General features: G+C 37.0%; 1 protein-coding gene across 2 annotated transcripts in view; it reads right to left on the bottom strand.

Moving 5' to 3' along the window:
* Nucleotides 1-16,555, bottom strand: part of slco3a1a (solute carrier organic anion transporter family member 3A1a) — a 52,598-nt gene extending 36,043 nt beyond the window's left edge. For both annotated transcript variants that reach the window (XM_043263974.1, XM_043263973.1), the window contains exons 1-2: nucleotides 16,005-16,555; nucleotides 7,663-8,101 (exon numbers count right to left, since the gene is read on the bottom strand). In XM_043263974.1, the coding sequence (XP_043119909.1) occupies nucleotides 7,663-8,101; nucleotides 16,005-16,148 (583 nt within the window). In that variant the 5' untranslated portion in view covers nucleotides 16,149-16,555. The remainder of the gene's footprint in view (nucleotides 1-7,662; nucleotides 8,102-16,004) is intronic.
* Nucleotides 16,556-21,399: the final 4,844 nt, after the last annotated feature.

Below are 21,399 nucleotides of genomic sequence, written 5' to 3'. Positions count from 1 at the left end.
GCCCACGTGATTAGTTTCTTTCTAAGTAGCATATCCCATCTTTACCTGTTAGTCTTTTTCCGCAGGAGCACCACAGCCGTTCAAACTACCCAAACCCTTCAGATTTCATATCGCAACTCTCCCACCAAAATGTGGTGCTGCACAAATATTATGTAGGTCAAAATGTGCTTCTGTGGTTGTACAATAACCACAAAAAAATTATTTGCTCACGTCTTACGTAAGCGAACTATGGCTTACCTCCAAAAAATAGGTGCATGACACCCCTGACTACGCGCTACTGCCAATTACTCTGAAGAAGTATGCGCTAAAGCACTAGAGACTAACTTAAAGAGAGGGTTGGTTGCATTTATCTCGCAAAATAATGCAGGAGTTGACAGGAGACTGAAAAGAATGGGTTTGTCTGGGAGAGAGGACTGCCGGAGACTGTTCTCTCACCCCCGCAGAGCAAGAGATGACAACGTTCATTGTTCTCAAATTAAACAAACGGGAGTTAGAAAGGCGCGGTCTTGGCACGAAGCTTATCGGCGAGATGGAAAAACCCATTTAGAATCTAATCCTTCAAGATGACATTACTTGTGAGCATGCGTGGCTGATGGCGGGGGGTGAAGTCAAGCACTGCAGCAGCAGCCATGCTGACGTGTCTCTTAGGGACGCATCTGAGATCACTAAACATCATCGTTCAGATCATTCAGTTCAACGTTCAAAAGATTGTATCTTATTGCATTTGCCAGCATCGTTAATCATTATCATAAGTATCTTTGATAATTATAGAGAGAAACATCTGAACTTTTAAAGACCTGTGGACTGACAGGCAGAGACAGGAGTGTAAAATTAAAGGAATAGTTCACCTAAAAAAAATTGTAAAGAAAAAAAAATGTACTCACCCTTAGGCCAAATTAAGATGTAGATGTGTTTGTTTATCAGAACAGATAAGGAGAAATGTAGCATCACGTCACTTGCTGTATAGTGAATGGGTGCCGTCAGAAGGAGAGTCCAAACAACCAATAAAAAGATCACAAAAATCTACAAGCAATCCACACGACTCCATGAGTTAATGTCTTGAGAAACAAAAAGCTGTATATTTGTATTTAACAAATGCCACATTAAGATGTTTTTTACCTTTAAAACACTGCTTCCGGCTAAAATTCAAGACCTCTATCCATAAAATCTGATTAAGGACAGAAATATGCACAGATCAAGCACTGTGTATAAGCTTTAACTGTCTAAAACAGTTCCAAACGCATAAGTTGAAGGACTTTTGATGTGAGATGACAACAGCGAAAATGTTATTATGGATTATGGTTATTGTGTTATTATGGACTCATATTTTGGGGAAAAACAATAGTTTAAAGTTGATTTAAACACTTCATGGTGTCTAAATAAAGGAATAGTTTCTTAGAAACAAAGATTTTCACTTCACAAGATTCTGACGGCACCCATTTACTGAAAATGATCTATTGGTGAGCAAGTGATGCAATGCTAACATTCTCCAAATCACATAAAAAATTAACACTGTTGCATGCATGCCCATATAGCTATTGCCTATATTTATTATAGTGATTACTATTTAAAAATGATGCACGCGTTAAGAGCAGGCCCAAAACTTAGACATGCCTTAAACATGTGCATTACGCTGATAAAAGATCACACTACGAATATGATATGTGTGTTTTATATTTGAAAAACATTTGCCAGCGTCCTGCGTCTACACCTACAGCAGAATAAAGTGGGAATTTTGTTTCCCCTGCCTCCACCAGCCACTTATCTGTCATAACTTCTTTGGCCTGGGTGGTGTGATGAGGACCAGAGCAGGTCTGGGTTAAGTCTTCCCAGAACCACCTAACCAGAGACAAAAACAAACAGCCTTCCCGTCTGTCACTGTGTTAGCTACAGTCCGTACTTGACTGCATAATGTTGTACTACAGTGTAAAAAATGTTCCCGGGGATTCTTATCAACAAATCAGAGTTTCAGAATCCATAGTTCTTTATTGCAGAAATTGTATAGATTTTTATCAGGGTTTTTATACTAGAAACCCGATATTCAAACACGAGCACGGCTAATGTGTTTGAACAAGCTCTGTCCACAGCTGCTGTCCCTTCACTGTCTTTGGGCTATATGAATCCAATCATCTACGTCAACATGCGGGAATCATGTTACTGACACTGTAAAAGCTTATAAAGCATCGAGAGCCGTTCCTGACCATCACGGCAATACCCCGATCCCTGTATGTACATGCTGTGAATTTCTACAGTCGAGCCCCTGTGGGAAGACCCAAAATTAGACGTGGACTGCAAAAGGTTACAAGAGCTCTGGGAACAGCATCCATTTTCAGTCCTGACCCCGTCTGCGCTTGTTTGCTTTAGTCCAATGCCCAAATGTTGAAGAAGCAAAAATAAAATCATCATAAAAACCTTGTTTAACTGCGGTTCTGCTTTAAAAGTGAAGCATCGTACATATCGTCACAATTGCAGTCACATTGTGTTATATACAGTCACATTATCAGATATAAAGTCACAATTATGATAAATTGTTGCAACTGACTTCGTAAGATATTAAATGTAAACTGTGAAAACTAGTTGATGAGATATAAAGATAAAAAGATATAAAATTATGCCAAAACTGTGAAAAAAAAAGTCAGAATGTGACGTCAATTCAGTACAAAAATGTCACAATTGTCAGATATAACGTTTTTTGCATTGAGCATTATCAGAAAAAGTTGAAATAGTTCATAAAGTCACATTTCACAGACAGTAATAATCACATTGTGAAATACAAAGGCACAATTATTTCACGATTTATAAAATATAAATTAAAATGAGAAAAAAATGAGATATAAAGAGAAAATATTAAGATCTATAAGTTTCATTATCTTGCACTGTAGCCTGAAAATAAAACTTGCAAATAAAACTTTTTTTTAATATTGTGATTTTATACCCAAAATGGAATTTGATATCTCACAATGTGATTATATCTTGCGATAAAATTGCATTTTGAGATATAAAAAAAGCACAATACAAAAAGTCACTCCAAAATATAAATGATAAATGACAAGAAATAAAGATGCAGTTGCAAAATATAATGTCACATGCGTGATATTAAGGTGACATTTCAACACGTGTTGCAGTTGTGAGATACATTCACAATACAAAATATACTTCTTCGCAACTCATTGTGAGATATAAAATCATAACTACGAGAAACAAATGCAAGAAACAAAACTTGCAAATGTGAGACCTAAAGTTATAACTGCAAACAAATAGAGTGTTCCAGGTGACCTCTGACCTATTGTTTCTACTAAAGCTGGCTACTAACATCCCGCTCCATATACTCTGTCTCTTCATATATGCTACAGCTAAAACGAGAAGTGGGACTGATAATGACCTAATAGCTTAAATCTGCGTGTTTGCTGATGAAAAGCACTTGGCACTGCAGTCAGATTTGTGGGAGGCTTACAGTAAGGAAGCAGGAAAAGCCGAGCTCCCCTGTGGGAGTTGTTTTTCATAGAGCTGTGTGGTATGCATGTGCTGCCGGGCCAGTTCAGACCCACCTCATGGCTGGCTGGTTGGCATTCCAGCCTCATTCTGTAATTACGTCTCCACTCCTACAGAGATCGTCCAGAAGCGTACTCTAAAAGCACTCATGTCTGTCATTTACTGATCTCACTTGAACAACACGCACATGTAAAACACTGTTTGTGCATTCCGTATTGACTTCTGCTATTCAGGATGATTTATTGCAAGGCTGGGCAATACGGACAAAAACAATATCACTATATATGTGTATGTATATAATTTCATGTCAAACAATACTGATATTTATTACTTATTATTAATTTACCATCAAGGGGGAAAGGAAATGTTTTTTAACACGATAGTTGAGAATTAATGTAAACATAATTATCATACAACTACATTTTGTATTTTTTAAATAATGTTTTATGCATTAAAACAAAGTGTTTTTCTGTACAATTTATAGTTTTGTTTTTAGGATTTTTTTCTTATAATCATTCCAAAATAATAACTGTAAGAGCAAAACAAAACAAAATCATATTTAATGTGTATTTTATTTGTTAACTGTAAGGTAATTTCAAAATTTAATGTGACATAACATAAAGCAGTGGCCCCTAAGCAAGTGAGCTGTTTATTTACTTTTAATTAGTTTATCCATTAATTCCTTTATTCATTAATTCAGATCATTTTACTGATACAGAACTGTGAATACTTTCAAGTGACTTTATCAACATCAGAATATTTGTGTTGATTTATTTTTATACAGTAAATGTAATTTTTCAAGGGGGCGCTGTCTCCTTTGTCTCCTCAGAAAAAATAGCTTTTATGGACACAGTTGCCCCAGGTCATTATTACAAAACACCGCAATGTCAGGCATGCATCTCGTTGCATTTCCATAAGTTTTTTTTTATTGAAGCAATTTGCATCACCGTTTAATAAGTCAGTCATCTGTTGCCATGGCCAACAGGTTTTAATTGTCTCATCTGTCATTAGCATATTTCTCAAACCAGTTTTCTGAGGATAAAAGCTCCATTTAGTGTTCTTTTCAGATGGGCTAGCACTTATTTAAGAAAAGTACTTGATGGATGATAATAGAGACGCTGAAAGCTGAGGTGTGCAACATCTTCCATGAAGAGTCTTTTCTTCCCCGCTTTCTTGCTTTAAACCACCGAATCTACTAATGAACATTTTTAATAAGATCCCGCCGCGTGCTCCACTAATGAAGGCTTTTCACGGTGAGTGCTGAGAGAGCACAGGAGTGCAGAAACACGAGAGAGCAATGTGACATTCGGGCCAGCTCGTTCAGCTCAGGCTGACCTGGAAGCCACATTCAATGATGCTGCTGACAGCCAATAAAAGACACAAAGATGCTGTCTGTTCGATCTCATTAAAGGTAAAGGGCAACAGAGGCTATTAAAATGCCTATATATGGTTTTCTATATAAGGTTTGCCTGTTAGTCACTGATCAGTTTCAGAAAGGTGCTTTATAATAGAGCAAAAGAAACATTCTCACCTTAAAAAAAAAAAGAAATAAAAATTATATATATATATACACCCACCTTGTAAAATATGTACATATTAGCCATGAGATAAACATTGTTATTTATGTTAATGTTACAAAATTTCTAGCAATTCCAAAAAAAACTTTTTTTTAGTAACGAATCAGCATATTAGAATGATTTTAGAAGACAAGACACTAAAGAAAATTTCACAGAAAATTCTAATTTGCAAAAAAAATGGTCTTAAAATATAGAATAATTATTTAAAATTGTAATAATATTTCCCTGTTATGACTGTAACAGATGCAGCCTTGGTGAACATAAGAGACTATTTTTCTACTTTTTAAAAAACATATTTATAAACCTGATACTATTTTTATAACCACTTGTATTGCTATTTGAATGAGTTCATAAGAGATGCTACACTCTCTTAACATTCTCCACCAATTCACACGACAAGAAAACTAGTCTATTAATTTACGTTTGGAAGCGAAACTAAAAACATGTGTTAAAATCAAGTCAGTATTAACGATGTTAGCAAATATTCAATAAATCATCAGCTCTAGTCCACAGCTCTCTCAACACTGAACGAAGGCCGACAAAACTACTCGGAAAAAAGATTCACCAAATAGTATGAACCATGACAACCGACCACCATACATGTAACATACACCACATGTTAGCCCAAAATGCGCCGTTTTTTTTTTTGTACCGCATATTAATGCGTTTCTGCTTCTGTGAAATGCATAATGTTCACCACATTTAAAGCGAGCATTTAGTAACATTCACCAATTTCCACGGAAGGAAAAACAATTACACAGCCTATGCTGTTGTGTTACAAATTGCGAATATATTAGCAGTGCGGGAAAAAAAAGAAATCTTGGTGATGTCTGAACAATCTGGCCCATTCATGCAGCACATGCCATGCCTGCAGCACGGGGATTTAGACGATCAGCTGAGTGCAGCTTCCACTACAATACAACATTGTTCTCAAACGAAACGCTGCTTGTTTGCCTTCAAACTCTGTCGTGCGGCTTATCGGAGAAGCACAGCTCCAAATCTCCCTCTGAGCTCGCAAACTGAAATCAGTGTGTGTCCATTTCCTTCTGCTCACTGTCAAACAAGCACGACGCCTGCCCGAAAGCCTATTGTAACGCTGGTTTGTTGTTGCTGCATGTATAAAAGGACTCTGAACTGGAGCTGAGGTAAGAAACAGGGTTAAGCAGGAAATGGAGGGGATCTTGCACAACTTGAGAATAAACCTGACAGAAAAACACAATCGATACTTTGTACGCTTGCAAAAGAGAAGGAATGAAATATATGTATACGCACACCCACATGAGAACATTTCAAAGCAAGTGGAATTTAAAGCAAAATTATGTTTCTACACTTTATTATTACTATTATTAATAGCAGCATGGTAATCAATCTAATATTTTAAATCTAATGCAATCACATATATTGTGATTTATCACTTTCATGCATCAAACAGTGACTGAAGGCACTTCCTTTTCAACGCTGATCTTCTCTTCCTCGTCACTGAGATGCACACGCGTGAAACAAACCACGGCCCACTTTCTTGGAGACTCGGAAATCTGTGCGCTTTGATAAGAATTGCTGCCTGTACCTGTACGAGATGCGTCTCCTGTTTTCTGTGAACATGAAACTTGTCTTGTTCTTGTTACCCTGACAACGGCAAAATCAACCGTTTCAACAAGTAAACTGCAGTCACGTGTTTTTACTGAAGACAATTGTAATGTTCTTTCTTCATATCTTCATATCTAGGTCTTTCAGAATAATTCTGTGGAAATGCAAGTTGTGACCTGCAATGGGGGTAAATATAATGTGTATCATTTGAAGCTGATGGGTTTTTTTTTTTGGTAATATTTGAATAGTTCTATGCCCACCAAGGCTGCAATTAAAATACAATAAATACATATTTTTTTAAACACAAAAATATCTTAAAATATTAATAGGTAAATATATATATATATATATATATATATATATATATATATATATATATATATATATATATATATATATATTTAACTATTAATATTTTAAGATATTTTTGTAGTCTTGCAGACTCCAAATGGTAGTGAATGTGTATTTTATTTTTCTGAGTATTTATTTCACAATAAATACTGTATTCTGTATACCTGTAAACCTGCTATCAACTGTTCGCACTTAAGAGTTATTTTGTTACGCTCTTTTTCCATGCCCTTCTTCCTTACACATACAAAATAAAAGTAATTATGTTTAAAACCCTCCCAGCACTGCTCACCTGCTGATTATATTGTGAAAGCTGTGGCCGCAAACAATGTAAAACATAACAAGTTTCCACACACGCATATGCTTTTTTTCCCTATTGATCCAGTGGTTTTGTGCACACGCTGCTTTCTGGCACGTAACAGCTCAACCTTCTTATTTGCTATTCCACTTTAATACATCAGTGGTTTTTGGCTTGCCATTGTAAAGCCTGAAACCACAATAAATCACCCTGATTATCATCTACTTTTTACTTACTAAGCTGTAGGGGAGATCCGAGCTTCTCTTTAAATAATTGTGGTGCAATTCACTTATGCGAAACAATTGCTGCCTGTGGCTATGTAAACTAAGCATGTAGCAAACATAAATTATGCTTACTTACCTATATAGAGAGAGGAGTCTTTCTTCCGCACATGATCGTCTATGTAGGACACACCCAGGGGCTGAACAGGTGTGGCACCAATACCCAGCAGCACCTGGGCTCCAATCAGAAGCAGGTACATCATGTTGGTGTTGGCCCTATTCCCACACGGTTCGTCAGCTTTAGAGGTGTTGGAGCACACGTCTCGCCCCACATCCTTGCTCCATGTGTCCGTGATCTTGTATTGACTGGCGAGGAATTCTGGTAATGCAGAGAGCAGCGCTCCCAAAGCCATGACAATGCCTCCGCAGCCAATTAATCGAGGGCGGTGGGCTTTAGCACCAAAATAACTAACGAAGAGAATGAAAGCCAGGTTGCCAATCTCGAAGCTGCTGGCGATGACGCCCACATCAGCGCTCTGAAGATTGAAGCGGCGCTCCAGTGTGGTCAGCACACTCACCTAAGAGATAAACAAAGCAGAATAAATCACACATTCTGTCATGAAACTCAGATTGGTGACATTCACAGCACTGAGCTACTTGGCATAAGCTGATTGGCAGGAGCTTGCTTCTTTACATTTAAATGGCTGTTTAGCATTTATTAGAGTAGTTTGCAGCGAGCTTCAAGAGCTCTTCTGAAAACCTACACCTCCGCCTGTATAGATCCTCTACATGTTATGATATATGTTATTTGCGCAGCAGCAGCATGTCTTAAATACTCACAGCATTGTATCGGCATATGCATTGGCAGTAGCAAGTTCCGGTAATTGATTTGTCATATCGTTTTCTTATCTATTACCCTGCTAAAATATTCCATGATGGAATTACTTTAATGCTAATTAAAAATATTTGTATAATATCACAATTCACATATATCACATATTCAGTATCTAAACTAGACAACAATACTATTCAGCATAGGTTGTTGTTTGGCAGTGTGATGTGATATGTGACATTATAAATATTTCATTTTGTAATTTTGTTTAACAGGATGTTTAACAAAAAGCCCAAAAACAAAAGCCAAAAAAGAGAGAAAAATGTACATCTTTTAGTTACGCTTAGTAGGCTGCATTTAATTTTCAATTGTTATTTGATATTAACACAAGGTTGTTTAGTCAAATAATCTGCCTGAAAATAATATATACTAAAATGTATTTGAAAAACATGCACTAGTAAACTTAAAGCTTAAAGTTTATATATATATATATATATATATATATATATATATATATAAAACGAGATACAATAATGGATGGAAATGGTCATGTCAGATTAAAGCAATAAAGTCCCTAATTAAACCAAACACATCTATTCTAACAAGGGTGGAATAAAAGGACAATAAAGCCATGCCAAAGAAGAAAACTAATGACCCAGTAAAATAATCATTCTGACAAATCCTTTCAATCTGTGAAAACATCAACATGCTACTTGTCACACATTCATTATCAAGGCTTATGACAAAAATAGCTGTTAAAAGTGAAAAAATGCCACCAGGCAGCTTTGATGAGCAATCGCGGGACTTTAATGAAGCAGCTTTGAGCTGCACAGATATGGCATAGCTGTGAAAAGAGCATGTTATTGAGGCCACGCTCTTTACTATAATCCTATTTCTCTAGGGTAGGCCTCTCTCAGATTCTGCGTAGCGGTCTTTGCACGTCTCTCCATGCTGTGCTACAGATTCCTACGGACCGGGTCATTCCGATTTGATGAATGAGATAATATGCATAGATTCTCTCGGCTAACTGCAGACACAGTTCTCTGGAATATTTGATTCCGATTGGTCAATCGCGGCATTTAAGCAACGATATTATTATGGACAAATATTTGCTTAGTAATTAGTTCTCTCACAGCTTTTACCTCTTTCTATACCACTTTTAATGCAAGTCTATGAATAAATGTGTTTGATGACGGCGTTATCACTCTATCCAGTATTATTTATAGGCCTCTTTGTGAATCATGGAGATTCTAGTGTCATCAACAGCACTGTTCAGTTAATAGAACTGCGCAGTGTGGAAAGGCCCGATCATATCACCTGTATCGTAAATTTCGTGGAGAGGAAGATATTTCTGAAACGCATGTGCATGAGTTTATTGTGAGCTTTAAACAGAGAAGTGATGCTGTTGTCATGACTGTCTGATAACTATGTTTGCTTTAACTGAATTTCCCGTAGTTAGCCTGACGCAATTGAATCGGAAAGCACCTTGGACAGTCCGGCAAACTGCTCTGTTTCATGCAGAACTGTTGCACATGTTACACACTGACTTGACTTGAGGTGTCTCGTCTTTCAGTTTGTAATATGAAACATGCAAAACACTTCTCACTCCCTTACTGTTAAACTGTCGGTATATGACTTAGATAAACTGCAAGAAACTCAGTACTGTTCGTGCATATACTGGCGAAATTATTTGAATATCAAAGCTACGTCAACGCGGTCATTCTTCATATTTTGAATACTGTTCTATCGAGAAGGTTAAAGAAGTCATTAATATTAAATTGTAAGAGACTGTATCTTACCAACAACATTTATATTGTGCCAGTACAGAACTAGTTTAAGATTTGGTCTAAAATCTACAATAAAAAGCATTTTCATGTTGCAATCTGAGAGTAATCCCAACATTAGCAATATTAGTTCATAATGTCAAACGAAAATAATGGAAACAGGAATTAAGTTATAACACAAATGAATAAACTAAACTATGTGTGTGTGTGTGTGTGTGTGTGTGTGTGTGTGTGCGTATGCATAAAAACGTCTTTCGAAAACATGATTTTTCAATGTTTTTAATGAAGTCTCTTATTCTCTTATATAATAATAATGATGGTTATTAATATCAATATAAAAATGCTAAAAATAAAAAGTTCAGACTGAAAAAAAGTTCAAAAGAATAGCATTTATTCTAAATATTTTTGGTGTCATGTTTGACCAATTTAATGCATATTTGCTGAATATTAAAGCATTAAGCATTAAACACACACACAAACAAACATAATTAAGTAGCCATTTAAAATTTAAATAATTCAAATAATTTTAAGAAATGTTGCATTGATAAATAGTTTTTAGTACATTTTCAGTTCAGTGAATCCAGTCAAATCTTTATTAATAAGGGCACCAAAATAGTCAGAAACAGATTTCAGAACATTTGGCATCTTTCAGCAAATAAATCTGTTGCTTAAAGTAGTCGTGGTAATGATTAAATTTGATTAAATGATTAGTGGAGAAGAATTTTTTTTTTTTTAAGAATTCTAGTCAAGCAAAATTTTTCCTCTTGAATGTGTGTGTGTGTGTGTGTGTGTGTGTACTATTCACACTGGCTCTGCTCAGTTGCCAAGCCCAAAGATATGCCTCAGCCTACTAGTTCTGGAAGCATGACGAAAGGACGGGACAGGCCACATCCCCCATCTGCCTCCACTTTCTGCCTGCCTCAGAGTCTCTGCCAACCTGCTGAAACCTGTTGCCTGAATAGCCGGGTCTTTCTGTGTACATCAGTGCCAGTGGCACGGCGATAGGGCGCATAGACAGCCACCTTAATGCCAAGACGCATTCAACATGCCAGCAGTGTCGACTAACGCCAAATCTCCGCCGATAGTCACGCCCATCCCCTTTAATCCCTCAGCATGAAACCATATTATTAGAAAGACTATGAATTATTGAACAATGAGACAAAAATGTCTATCATGTTATTGTTGAGTCAAGTTGAGCTTACATAATAGATGATGACAAATTCCTGAGTGCTGAACGACCAGTCTGTATCATTCAAGCGTGAAATGGTTTCTAGAACATGTGCGCCAGCAGGCATCCTCCAGCAATCTGTGTTTGATTTCCAACATGAGAGAGACTCAGCATTGCTTTATCATTATGACAGGAGACAGAACAACCATAGTTCTTGCAATTTCAATAGCTGCTGAAAAAAAGAGGGTGGAACCCGTAGAAAACAGTAATTTACCGTTTTCACAAATTAATTCCTCTGGGTGCAGCACAAACCTCTTTTATTGATTGTATACTGTAGTGTTGTACTTTCAAGCAATTTCCAGTAGAAAACTGTATCGTAAAGTGTGTAAAGTGAGTCAAAACAACCTGTTAATCGATTCATAGGCTGTTCTCACTGCTGACTGCATCCATCACAACATTTCAAAAGACAATGTGACGGGAAGATAAATGAAAGCTGTCATTTTCGGTATCAGCCCATTGTTTGCTGACAGGCAAGAGATTGATTTTGAATCCTGCACCAAACACAAAAACACCCCTAAAGAAATGACACTTTTGCACTTGCAAAATATCTTCAAAATCATATGGACTCATTTTCAGAAGCATAAAAAGTGCATATTTAAAGTCCCAACGAAACAACCAACTGATTTTTTTTTATGTGACGGATATCTATGTGTAAAAAATGATTGAAAAAGAAGCACGTAGAACGTGGATTTGGATCTATGCATCAGTTATTGATAGATTTTGAGATGTAGTCACTCAAAAAAAAAAAACAGTTGAATAGACGGCTGCAGGGATCAAGTATTTTTTGTAGGCAAACACGCGGAAACAAACTAGCATTTGATTGCGCTCTATCGTCCTGAAGTCGGATGTTTTTTTATGTGTGTTTTTGGTTAAATGAAAGTGAAGAAACTCTTTGTCCATTAGGTCACAATAGTTTGATGATGCCACTGATAACAAATAAGATCTGTGGTTAACACATGCTCAGCATATTTATATATGACATGCATTGCATCAGTAATGCTGCCTTATAATATTTTTAAAACTGTTACTTGTCTTTAAAAAAAGCCAGTTGCTAAGGACCTAAGTGAGCAATTAGGTTCTAGAGACCATGCTGTATTGTGAATACATTGCTTTAAGTCATGCCAAACTTAAATGCTATCTTTCCACTAAAAAGCAGTTCCTGACAGCAACAGTAAATGACGAGACAATGTTCAGATGTAACATGTGTTAACTGATGGATATAGGCCTACTGTACAGTACCAAACAAGAAACCAGAAAGCTAATAAATACAGTAATGACCCCTCCGAACTTCAGAAAATGGGGCCTTCCACACAAGGGCATGGGCTCCAAATTAATGGTGACCAACACAATAATTTTGCTGAAATAAGTAATCCGTGGGTACTGGAAACAGGACGTCAATATTTGAAATGCCAATTTGAAATGGACTTAACGCTTAACGGACTTAATTTTGACTAAACAACCTAAACACACCCAATATGACGTCAGTATTGAACATCAAGTTAACATTGACAACACACATTGAATTGATATTAAATATTGGTCACCTGATGTCACAACCAAGATTTGACCAAATTTCAACATCTTATGAAGTTGTGTGCCTGCTGGGTAGTTAACGTGTTGCACAGTGATACACATTACCGCTTCGTCGAAAACCGCTTTATCATAAATATAACTGTTGACCAATCAGAATCAAGGAATAGTTCACTTTTCACAGCCTTGGTGTGTTTAGAATTTGAAGGTTATTAGAATGGTGTGTTTTTGAAAAGGGATCCAGAGCGATGCTAACTTATCGGTTTGCCTACGGCACTATCGCTAGCAAGAAATCTGTCACTGTAAGGTCCAGGAAAAATAAAAATGAAATATACGCATGGATGAATCATCCAATGCAATTTAGAAAATGGAAAGGTTGAATTTCATTTCATGCCTTTAAATGGGTTTTCTTCGGTTGTTCCTAACAGAAGAATATTAACCACGGAAATACTCCTTGCGAATGGTTTTACATAACTTAAACTGACCTTTCGAGACTGCTACATCTGAAGCTCTGCTTAATGTCACTTATTAGCTTTTATCTTACTTGAAACAGCTAATCTCACGGGAGCAATATGGTGGTCATAAATACACCATACAGCCATCAACTCTTCTTACTGCATCAAATATAAGCGAACAGAGCAGGCACAGAGTAAAGCGTTGAGGTTAGACGAACCAGATATATTTGTTTGGATATGTCACGTGACGCGTCTGCCAAAGGACATTTGCAAACACTGCCCCAGCATTTTTGCATCGCAGTCAGAGTACTGAATATATATGCGTACTGAAAGCCATACAAAGATGTGCGCAAGTTACGAGAGCTTTTTTAAGAGATTAAAAAAAAGGCACTGGCTCCCTTAGCGCATAGGGGAAAGTCCAGACTGCCCAAAGTCAAGTTTAGGGCTGAGGCTAAACATAGGAAGCTGACACAATGCCCAGGAATGAGTATGATGTCTGAAACAAGCCGTTGAGTCAGTCTCTGAAGGAGGATGGATACTCCCGTCTCAAAATGGACAATTACAGTTGCTTCTGAGATAATCTAATTCAATCATACGGAAAATACACGGAAAATTAAATTAAATGTTTCTACATGGCCTGCGTGCTGATACCGTTGAACAAATAAAAGCGGATTCGAGCAAAACATTATCATATGAGAATATCGACATCGTGTTAGAAATCACCCAATGACCTAAACATTAAAAAAACGAGCACTCTGTATATACAAACTTTTGACGTTTCGCACAAATGTTTGCTTCGGTAAGACATATTTGGAAATAGTTTGAAGCAATTTGATGGGTTGGTTTGTCTATGGAAAAACCCCAGGGAGGATAAGTTTAGCTTAACGTTTTATCTATCCGTATAAATAAATCTGGGCAATCTCTGCATGTTCCAGTCCCACAACTTTATTATTTGTTTTTTCCTAATGGCAAAGTGGCGTTGATTTGGTTTCCAAACATCAGAATTTCCATAAGCTGGGAACAAATCCAGTCCGCGACAAGTGTACCCCTTTGAGACTGTTCCCATGATGTATTGTGGCTTTCTGGCACAGAGCAAATGATTGTTTCCTTTCCAAATATGGTGTGAGCGCGCACAGACATCAGAGACGTCCCAAGGGTATGGAGGACATGGCTGGACAAATCTCTTCCTTATCAAAGATGCTATATAGAGCGGTGTCCAACTCACTGATGGCAAGCAATGTGAGAATTTTCTTTTAGATACTGGACACTACAAAACAGCACAGTTGTGTCAAAATAAGATGAGCAAACAAATCTTACATGTTCACCAAAATATGGAAAGTACTCTAGCTTCCTGTAATACTAAAGAAGCGTATCTCTAAGATAATCGGACAATATATAGCAGACTGTTGTTATCCTGGATTCTATTATCCGCAGCCGTAATTATTCTTGCGAATGCAATACAGCAACACTTGTTTTGTTAGGGACTAAATTGTAATAAAACTTAGTAATAAGACGGTCAGCTTTTTATAAAAACCATTAGGCTATGTCATGTTAACAATGATCTGCTGGGCTGTATTGTGAACATCATCTACATTCAAAATAAAATAAATATTTATCTAAAAACAGGATAAAGACTTTGACATGGTCCCCTTCCGAAAGAGGTTATCATAAAGATAATTGAATATATGCATAGCAATAATATATATATATATATATATATATATATATATATATATATATATATATATATATATATAATGATTTATATATGTCACAATGTTTTTGTTTTTTTACAAATAATATAAATATATGCCACCAAAAGTATCTCTCAGATATCTACAATACACTTCTCTTTATCCTGGATTCTGAATCCGTATTTTTTTTAGTTGCTGTCGCTGTAGCGATTCTCTCTTATTAGTGAACTGGCGCAAGGAATGTAAAACCCGGAGTGGATTTTAAGCGGAGTAACTGCAGAAGAAATCTCTGCCGCTCCGTTCCACTCTCTGCTCCCGACAGGCTTACCTCCACAAAGCGGAGCTTGATGCTGTTGCTTCCTATGGAGCTATTTTCATTAGCGTTAAATGAATACGTAAACAAATTTGAATGGCAGATTTGTCAAGTTTAGCTTACTTTTTCACAGAGCTGTCGAATAAAAGAAACATCACGCCAACGACCTGAACGTAAAGCAGGTTGGTAATCGCCCCCTGCAGAATTACAACAGCGATGTTGCTTAACGGCGTTTATTGATGTGGATATGAAATGTCTCACTTAAGGGTATCTGTCACGGGCTTGTAGCTACTGACCCACTGTTCAACTTATTTCTCCTCGGAGCTTGACAGCTATAAACTGTGCTTACGTTTGCTGAGGCAGCTGCTTTATTGCCTGAACGCTCAGTGATGTCCGCTTCTTTTCGTCTCTTTGAACTTGAACATGATTGTAGAATGAATGGTTGAAAATCATCATAAGTTTATACCACTCACATCCGCGTCTTGCCTCGCGCTACGTCGCACTCGAGTACAGAAAGGTTACGGTTAAAGAAACGGATTAGCGCGAGCCAAATAAGTTAAGCAAGTTCGATAAGTACGGGCAGTCCTTCCCAGAGCCTGAGGTAAAAACTAACCTAAAACAAAATGAAAGCATCGCTTTACTTACCAAGTACGCACCCACAGTGCCCTGTGCCAACATCAGAGCGCATTCCGCCACTAAAAATATCTTAATATTTGAGAAACACGAGGGCTTTTTCTTCATATCATCCCGCTGAGGGTCCTCGGAGCTCCTCTGCTTTTTCACCTGCATCGCGAGCGAACCGACAAGCCCAGAAGCGCAGCGAGAAACTATCGCAAACGCAGAATAAACGCTAACTCAAAGCGTGTCTCTATTTCTCTGTGGCGCTGACTGCTGTTTACAGTCGGACCCCGTAACGCGTGACAGCTCGCAGACTTTTCATTGAAACTCCGCCGATGAACGAAGCCGCACTAAACTCTCCTCCCGCGCGCTCTGTCGCTGAAACGTTGAATAAAGCGTCGCTGGTTTTTACTCCAAACATCTTTGTTCCCCCCCGAGACCGTCCGAGCTCCCGTCGTGTTAGTGTTTGCCCGTGTGCCGTCACCATCGCTCAGGTCCCCGGGCTTGATTCTCCTCCTCGGTCATTAGGACTGATATGCGAGCGTTTCTCGTACAGTACGTACTTCGGTAGAGGCGCTGTGCAGCAGGCAGCATGGGCTGATTGCTTTACTGACTGCTTATACGAGCGACTACTTGTATTTACTGTCAAAATACAAGCACGTTTTAATTTTTTTTTTTTTTTTTTAACATAACAATATAACATTAGCTTTTGACGCCGACCGTACACAGCTCATGAAACAAAACACCGATTAAACGTTTGGAATAATTAAGATTATTTGATATTTTTAAGGCAAATAAGTTTTAGTTTGCATCAAAATAGAATACAGTAAAAAGTAATATAGCGATAGTTTTGCATTTTAGAATATTTTATCGAAATTAATACGCTCATTTGGTGCTCAAGAAACATTTCTTTTTACTATCAATGAAAAAAAAAACATTTTTGATATATAAAATCTTATACTTTCAAACTTTTTACTGGTAGTGTAAATAAATAAGAAAAAAAAAAGCAAAATATGTATAAGCTACGCGATGTACTCGAAAACTGCGTATCATATGCACGCCAAATAATGTCATATATACGCCAAGGCCCGTTTTTGCGTATCAGTACCACGAGTTTTCGTTTTTATTTGGCGTACTATTTACACAAATTTTCATGAGACCGCGTTCACGTTTTTTTATGTGCTCAGTGGAACGATACAGGCGACGCAGTACAAAATTTCGTAGCATACAGCCTATGAGTTTCCACTTGTATTTTTTAAATGATGAATTGTGATCAGACAGCGTTTAAAGACAGGCCAATTTCATCGCAAGCTGAAATAACGCGCTTAACAGCTTGCTTATCTCAACAGCTGAAGTTTTTACGGACTAGCTTTTTGTGTGATTATTTCATGTTATGTTACCGCGGCCGATATGCCTCACGAATTGATTTTCGAATGAATCTTATTTGTCTCTTTGAGATCCATCTGCTGAACAGCTTTATGGCTTTGAACGGCAGAACAGCAGCTGTGGTCACAGCGTTGTGGTTTGAGGACTTTTGAAGAAGAAGAGTGTGAAATTGTGACTCACGCTAGGTGCAGTTATCTGGCAGAGGCCGGTGCTTTACTACATTCACACCGAGAGCTGCTGCACTTGGGCATGATGACACGCCGCCGTGTTTGGTTACCATAGCAAACTTGTTACAGCAGCTGTTGTCATTCTCTAACTTTTCTGATGATTTATCCTACATGGGTGTGTTGTTTAGACGACTGAGAGAATCGCTGGTAAGCAGATGAATACTGGCCTGTCAGAATCCAACTGTGTGGGCCTATCAGCCAGAGTCATTATCACCGACTAAAACTACCCATTAGAAATCAAAGTTAAAATATTAGTCGAAATAAATCAAACAAAACTGAAATGAAAACTATTCAAATCTATCATACAGTAATATTTAAGACGAACTATAAAAATGGCAAAAGCACATGGCAAAAGGTGAAAATAAAAGCTTATTCAAAATATTATATTAAAACATAAATGATACTGAGCTAATACTAATATTAAGAATATTAGTATTAGTTCTGCAGCTTGTTCTTTCTACAGGATATGAGTCAGGTACAAAAATCCATGTGGGTGTACCAGCCTGAATGAGGGAAGCGCAAATAATAGACTAAATCTATAGATTTGCTCTATAGAGTTGTCATTTCTAGGGTTTTGTAAACATGTAGTATATTTGTAACATTTATTTGGATAAATAAGCTATATCTATATCCATATATCTATCTATATCTATATCTATCTATATATATATATATATATATATATATATATATATATATATATATATATATATATATATAATAATAAAAGACTCAGAATCTAAAAAGGAAATCATTGCTTGGCATGACATCAATGATCTTAAACGATATTTGACGTTTATATGAGGTCAATATTTCAGCGCTACTGTGAATGGAGCAATAGTGGTGAAACAAAATGTTATTTTAATGATTCAATCTGATGCTGCAGTAGGTGTGCTAAACTAAACGAGGCTGCGCTCCCTGCATAAATGATATCTTTTCAGAAAACTGGATGATATGAACATCAGAGATCACTCCTTTTATCCAATACCGAATATGAAAGGACCGAGATAGAGAATATTTATTTCGTTTTTTTTGCTTGTTGGGCTGCTTGTGTCACCGCTGTGTGTGGGTTTCCTGGGATTTCACAAAAAAAAAAAAAAAAAAAAAAAAAAATGCTGTTGCATAAATAGATTAGAATCGGAAACACTCACTATGCAGTTTCGTCATGCACACGAGTCAAGTGCATCATGGAAAAATCTTAAATCACTTTTTCAGGCACAGACTTGGCATCCATTAGTAGATGCAAAACATGCATTAAAGTGTCTTTCTGCGGAGGGGAAAACCATCTTCACAGTGCAAGAAACCTCTCTGACAATGTTCCATATGGCGTGTGCATTTTTCATGCGAATCTGAAAAACAATATGACAGGATAATAAATATGCTTTGACTATCTAATATTTAAGAATATGCATCCTTTGGAGAGATTATAAAAAAATGTAAATACAGCAGCTGAAAACATTTTTTTTTTTTATCGCCTACTTTTACATTACATGTCCAAAAAGTGACAAGGGTTTAAGATAATTTAAAGCCTTGGAAATACTGTTTTGACTTATATTATCAACGGGCCTGAAAAAGTTTAATCAGACAATTTAGCAACAACATTCCTCTGTACAGCTTGCTAAATTAATGCACAATATCCAATCAACTCAACACATCTGAAACCTATTTCAATCTGTCTCCTAAGGAATTAAAGTTCCTAAAGGTGTGCTTAAAAGGAGCTATCACCAAAGGAGCTATTATTACAATTAAAGCATTTCTGTGTGAAACCTCTTTGGGTCGGAACAAAAAGTCGATTGGAAATGTCAAATATGAATGCATTATGTATGAAACGATGAACGCCAAGTGACCAAAATAACAGATACACACACTCCCTGCTCTCTTGAAATGATTTCCACTCCTCATTCCATGCGTGGAAACTCCCTTTACACAAACAGACAGAAATACTTGACATGTTTCCGTTAGGGTTCTGCTCACATGGAACAACATTATGTGCACGTGTTATCATAACATAGCATTACTTTTTTTAAAATGAATTCTGTATTAATTATTACCAAAACCGTTTAAACGGGTTTGGTTCTATTCATAAAAGCTTCGCATTTAAATGGATCACATCTTAATATTTTACAGCAAGGACGTCGCGGGATCTCAAACAAATTCGGAAGAAGTGTTTCCGTATGCATAAGAGTCCTCCAGATGCATTGGTACATATCTAGGCACTCCATTGCCATCACGCATTATGGTGAAGGCAGTCAGCAGGCTTTAATGACTTCTCCATGTGCAACCGAGGCTTGCTCATTACACTAATGTGCTTTATGGTGCACAAACTGCGTGATATTATGACAACACCAGTGGCTCTATATTTTACTAGTAAGCACAAATGAAACACAGACTCCCACAGCTAAAATCAATTTACATTTAATTAAATAGCCCGTCTTGTGCTTCATAATGAAAAGTGGCACTGTAGTTTTCAAATAGATGCGGCAATAAAGCTGTTCTGGTACATGACATTGCGAATGGGAAGAAATCATAAAAAGAACAAACTGATGGTTTAGTGTCACCGGACCTCATTCGAGTCTTACTGATGGACTTACAGGGCTATAAGAAAATGAGATGTTGGGAAACACCGGCCTAGATTTCTCCACATGGTATGCAGTCATCAGTCAGGTACAGAGGAAATCTGGCCTGTGGTGCAACATAATTACTCACGCCAGAGGGATGGAGTTTCACCTGGAGAATGAACATATGTGATGTCTCCAGATGCCAGCATTTAGTAGATGCCACACTGCAAGTTCCCTACAGGTTCTGCCATTAAGCATGCATGGAAGCCAAAATCTGAGTAGGTACATGATCGTGTTGTGCTGAAATTTAGAACCGGCTAAAACGTATGTGGAAATCGACTTGGAACAAGTATTGTTAAGAAAACATCTGTAACACCTCAGATTAGGGAACAAATAATTACTAATAACTCCCTCAATAAAATATTTCATTTTTTTTAATACATGATTGTCATGAAAGCGCACTCTTAAAGGAATAGTTCACCCAAAAAATTCAAATGACCCTATATTTTACTCATCCCCAAGCCATTCTAGGTGTATATGACTTTCTTCTTTCAGACGAACACAATCTAAGTTTTATCCTGGCTCTTACAAGCTTTGGAGTGCTTGTGGATAGCGGTCATTATTTTGAAGCTCCAGTAAATCGTATATATATATATATATATATATATATATATATATATATATATATATATATATATATATATTCTTTATTCAAATACTTTTACAAAAACCCATCGATCTGCTTCAGAGGACATGTGATAACCCCCCGCACATACACCTAGGATGGCTTTGGGGTGAGTAAAATATGGGGTAATTTTCATTTTTGGGTGAAGTATTCCTTCACAGAGTTAGTTCATCCAAAAATGACTTTTACTTGGCTTCGAAGTATCCTAGGTGTATGTGACTTTCTACTTTCAGACAAATCCAGTCAGAGTTACATTAAAAATAGTCTTGGCACTTCTAAGCTCTGTCATTACAGTAGGTGGGAGGTTCCCTTTCTAAAAAATGTAAAAAAAAAAAACAACTTCTTTTCAAGACATGTAAAGGATTAAAAGATATGTGTATAGCTGTGACACTTATACTATAGGGACCGATTCTAACTTTTTTTAACAGCACTGCTTTTTAGTTTTCCCATGAAAGGAACATTTCAAACCCAATACACAAAGAAAACTATAACCTCAGGGTCCAACCATGTACTCTCAAGCATACCTCTTCCAAAAGGCAACAGCTCCCTTGGGAAACATCCCGATT

The sequence above is a fragment of the Puntigrus tetrazona genome, chromosome 18, assembly GCF_018831695.1.
Source record: "Puntigrus tetrazona isolate hp1 chromosome 18, ASM1883169v1, whole genome shotgun sequence".
NCBI lineage: Eukaryota > Metazoa > Chordata > Actinopteri > Cypriniformes > Cyprinidae > Puntigrus > Puntigrus tetrazona.
The sequence above is the reverse complement of the archived record's forward strand: the minus strand, read 5'-3'. Positions and strand labels throughout refer to the sequence as shown.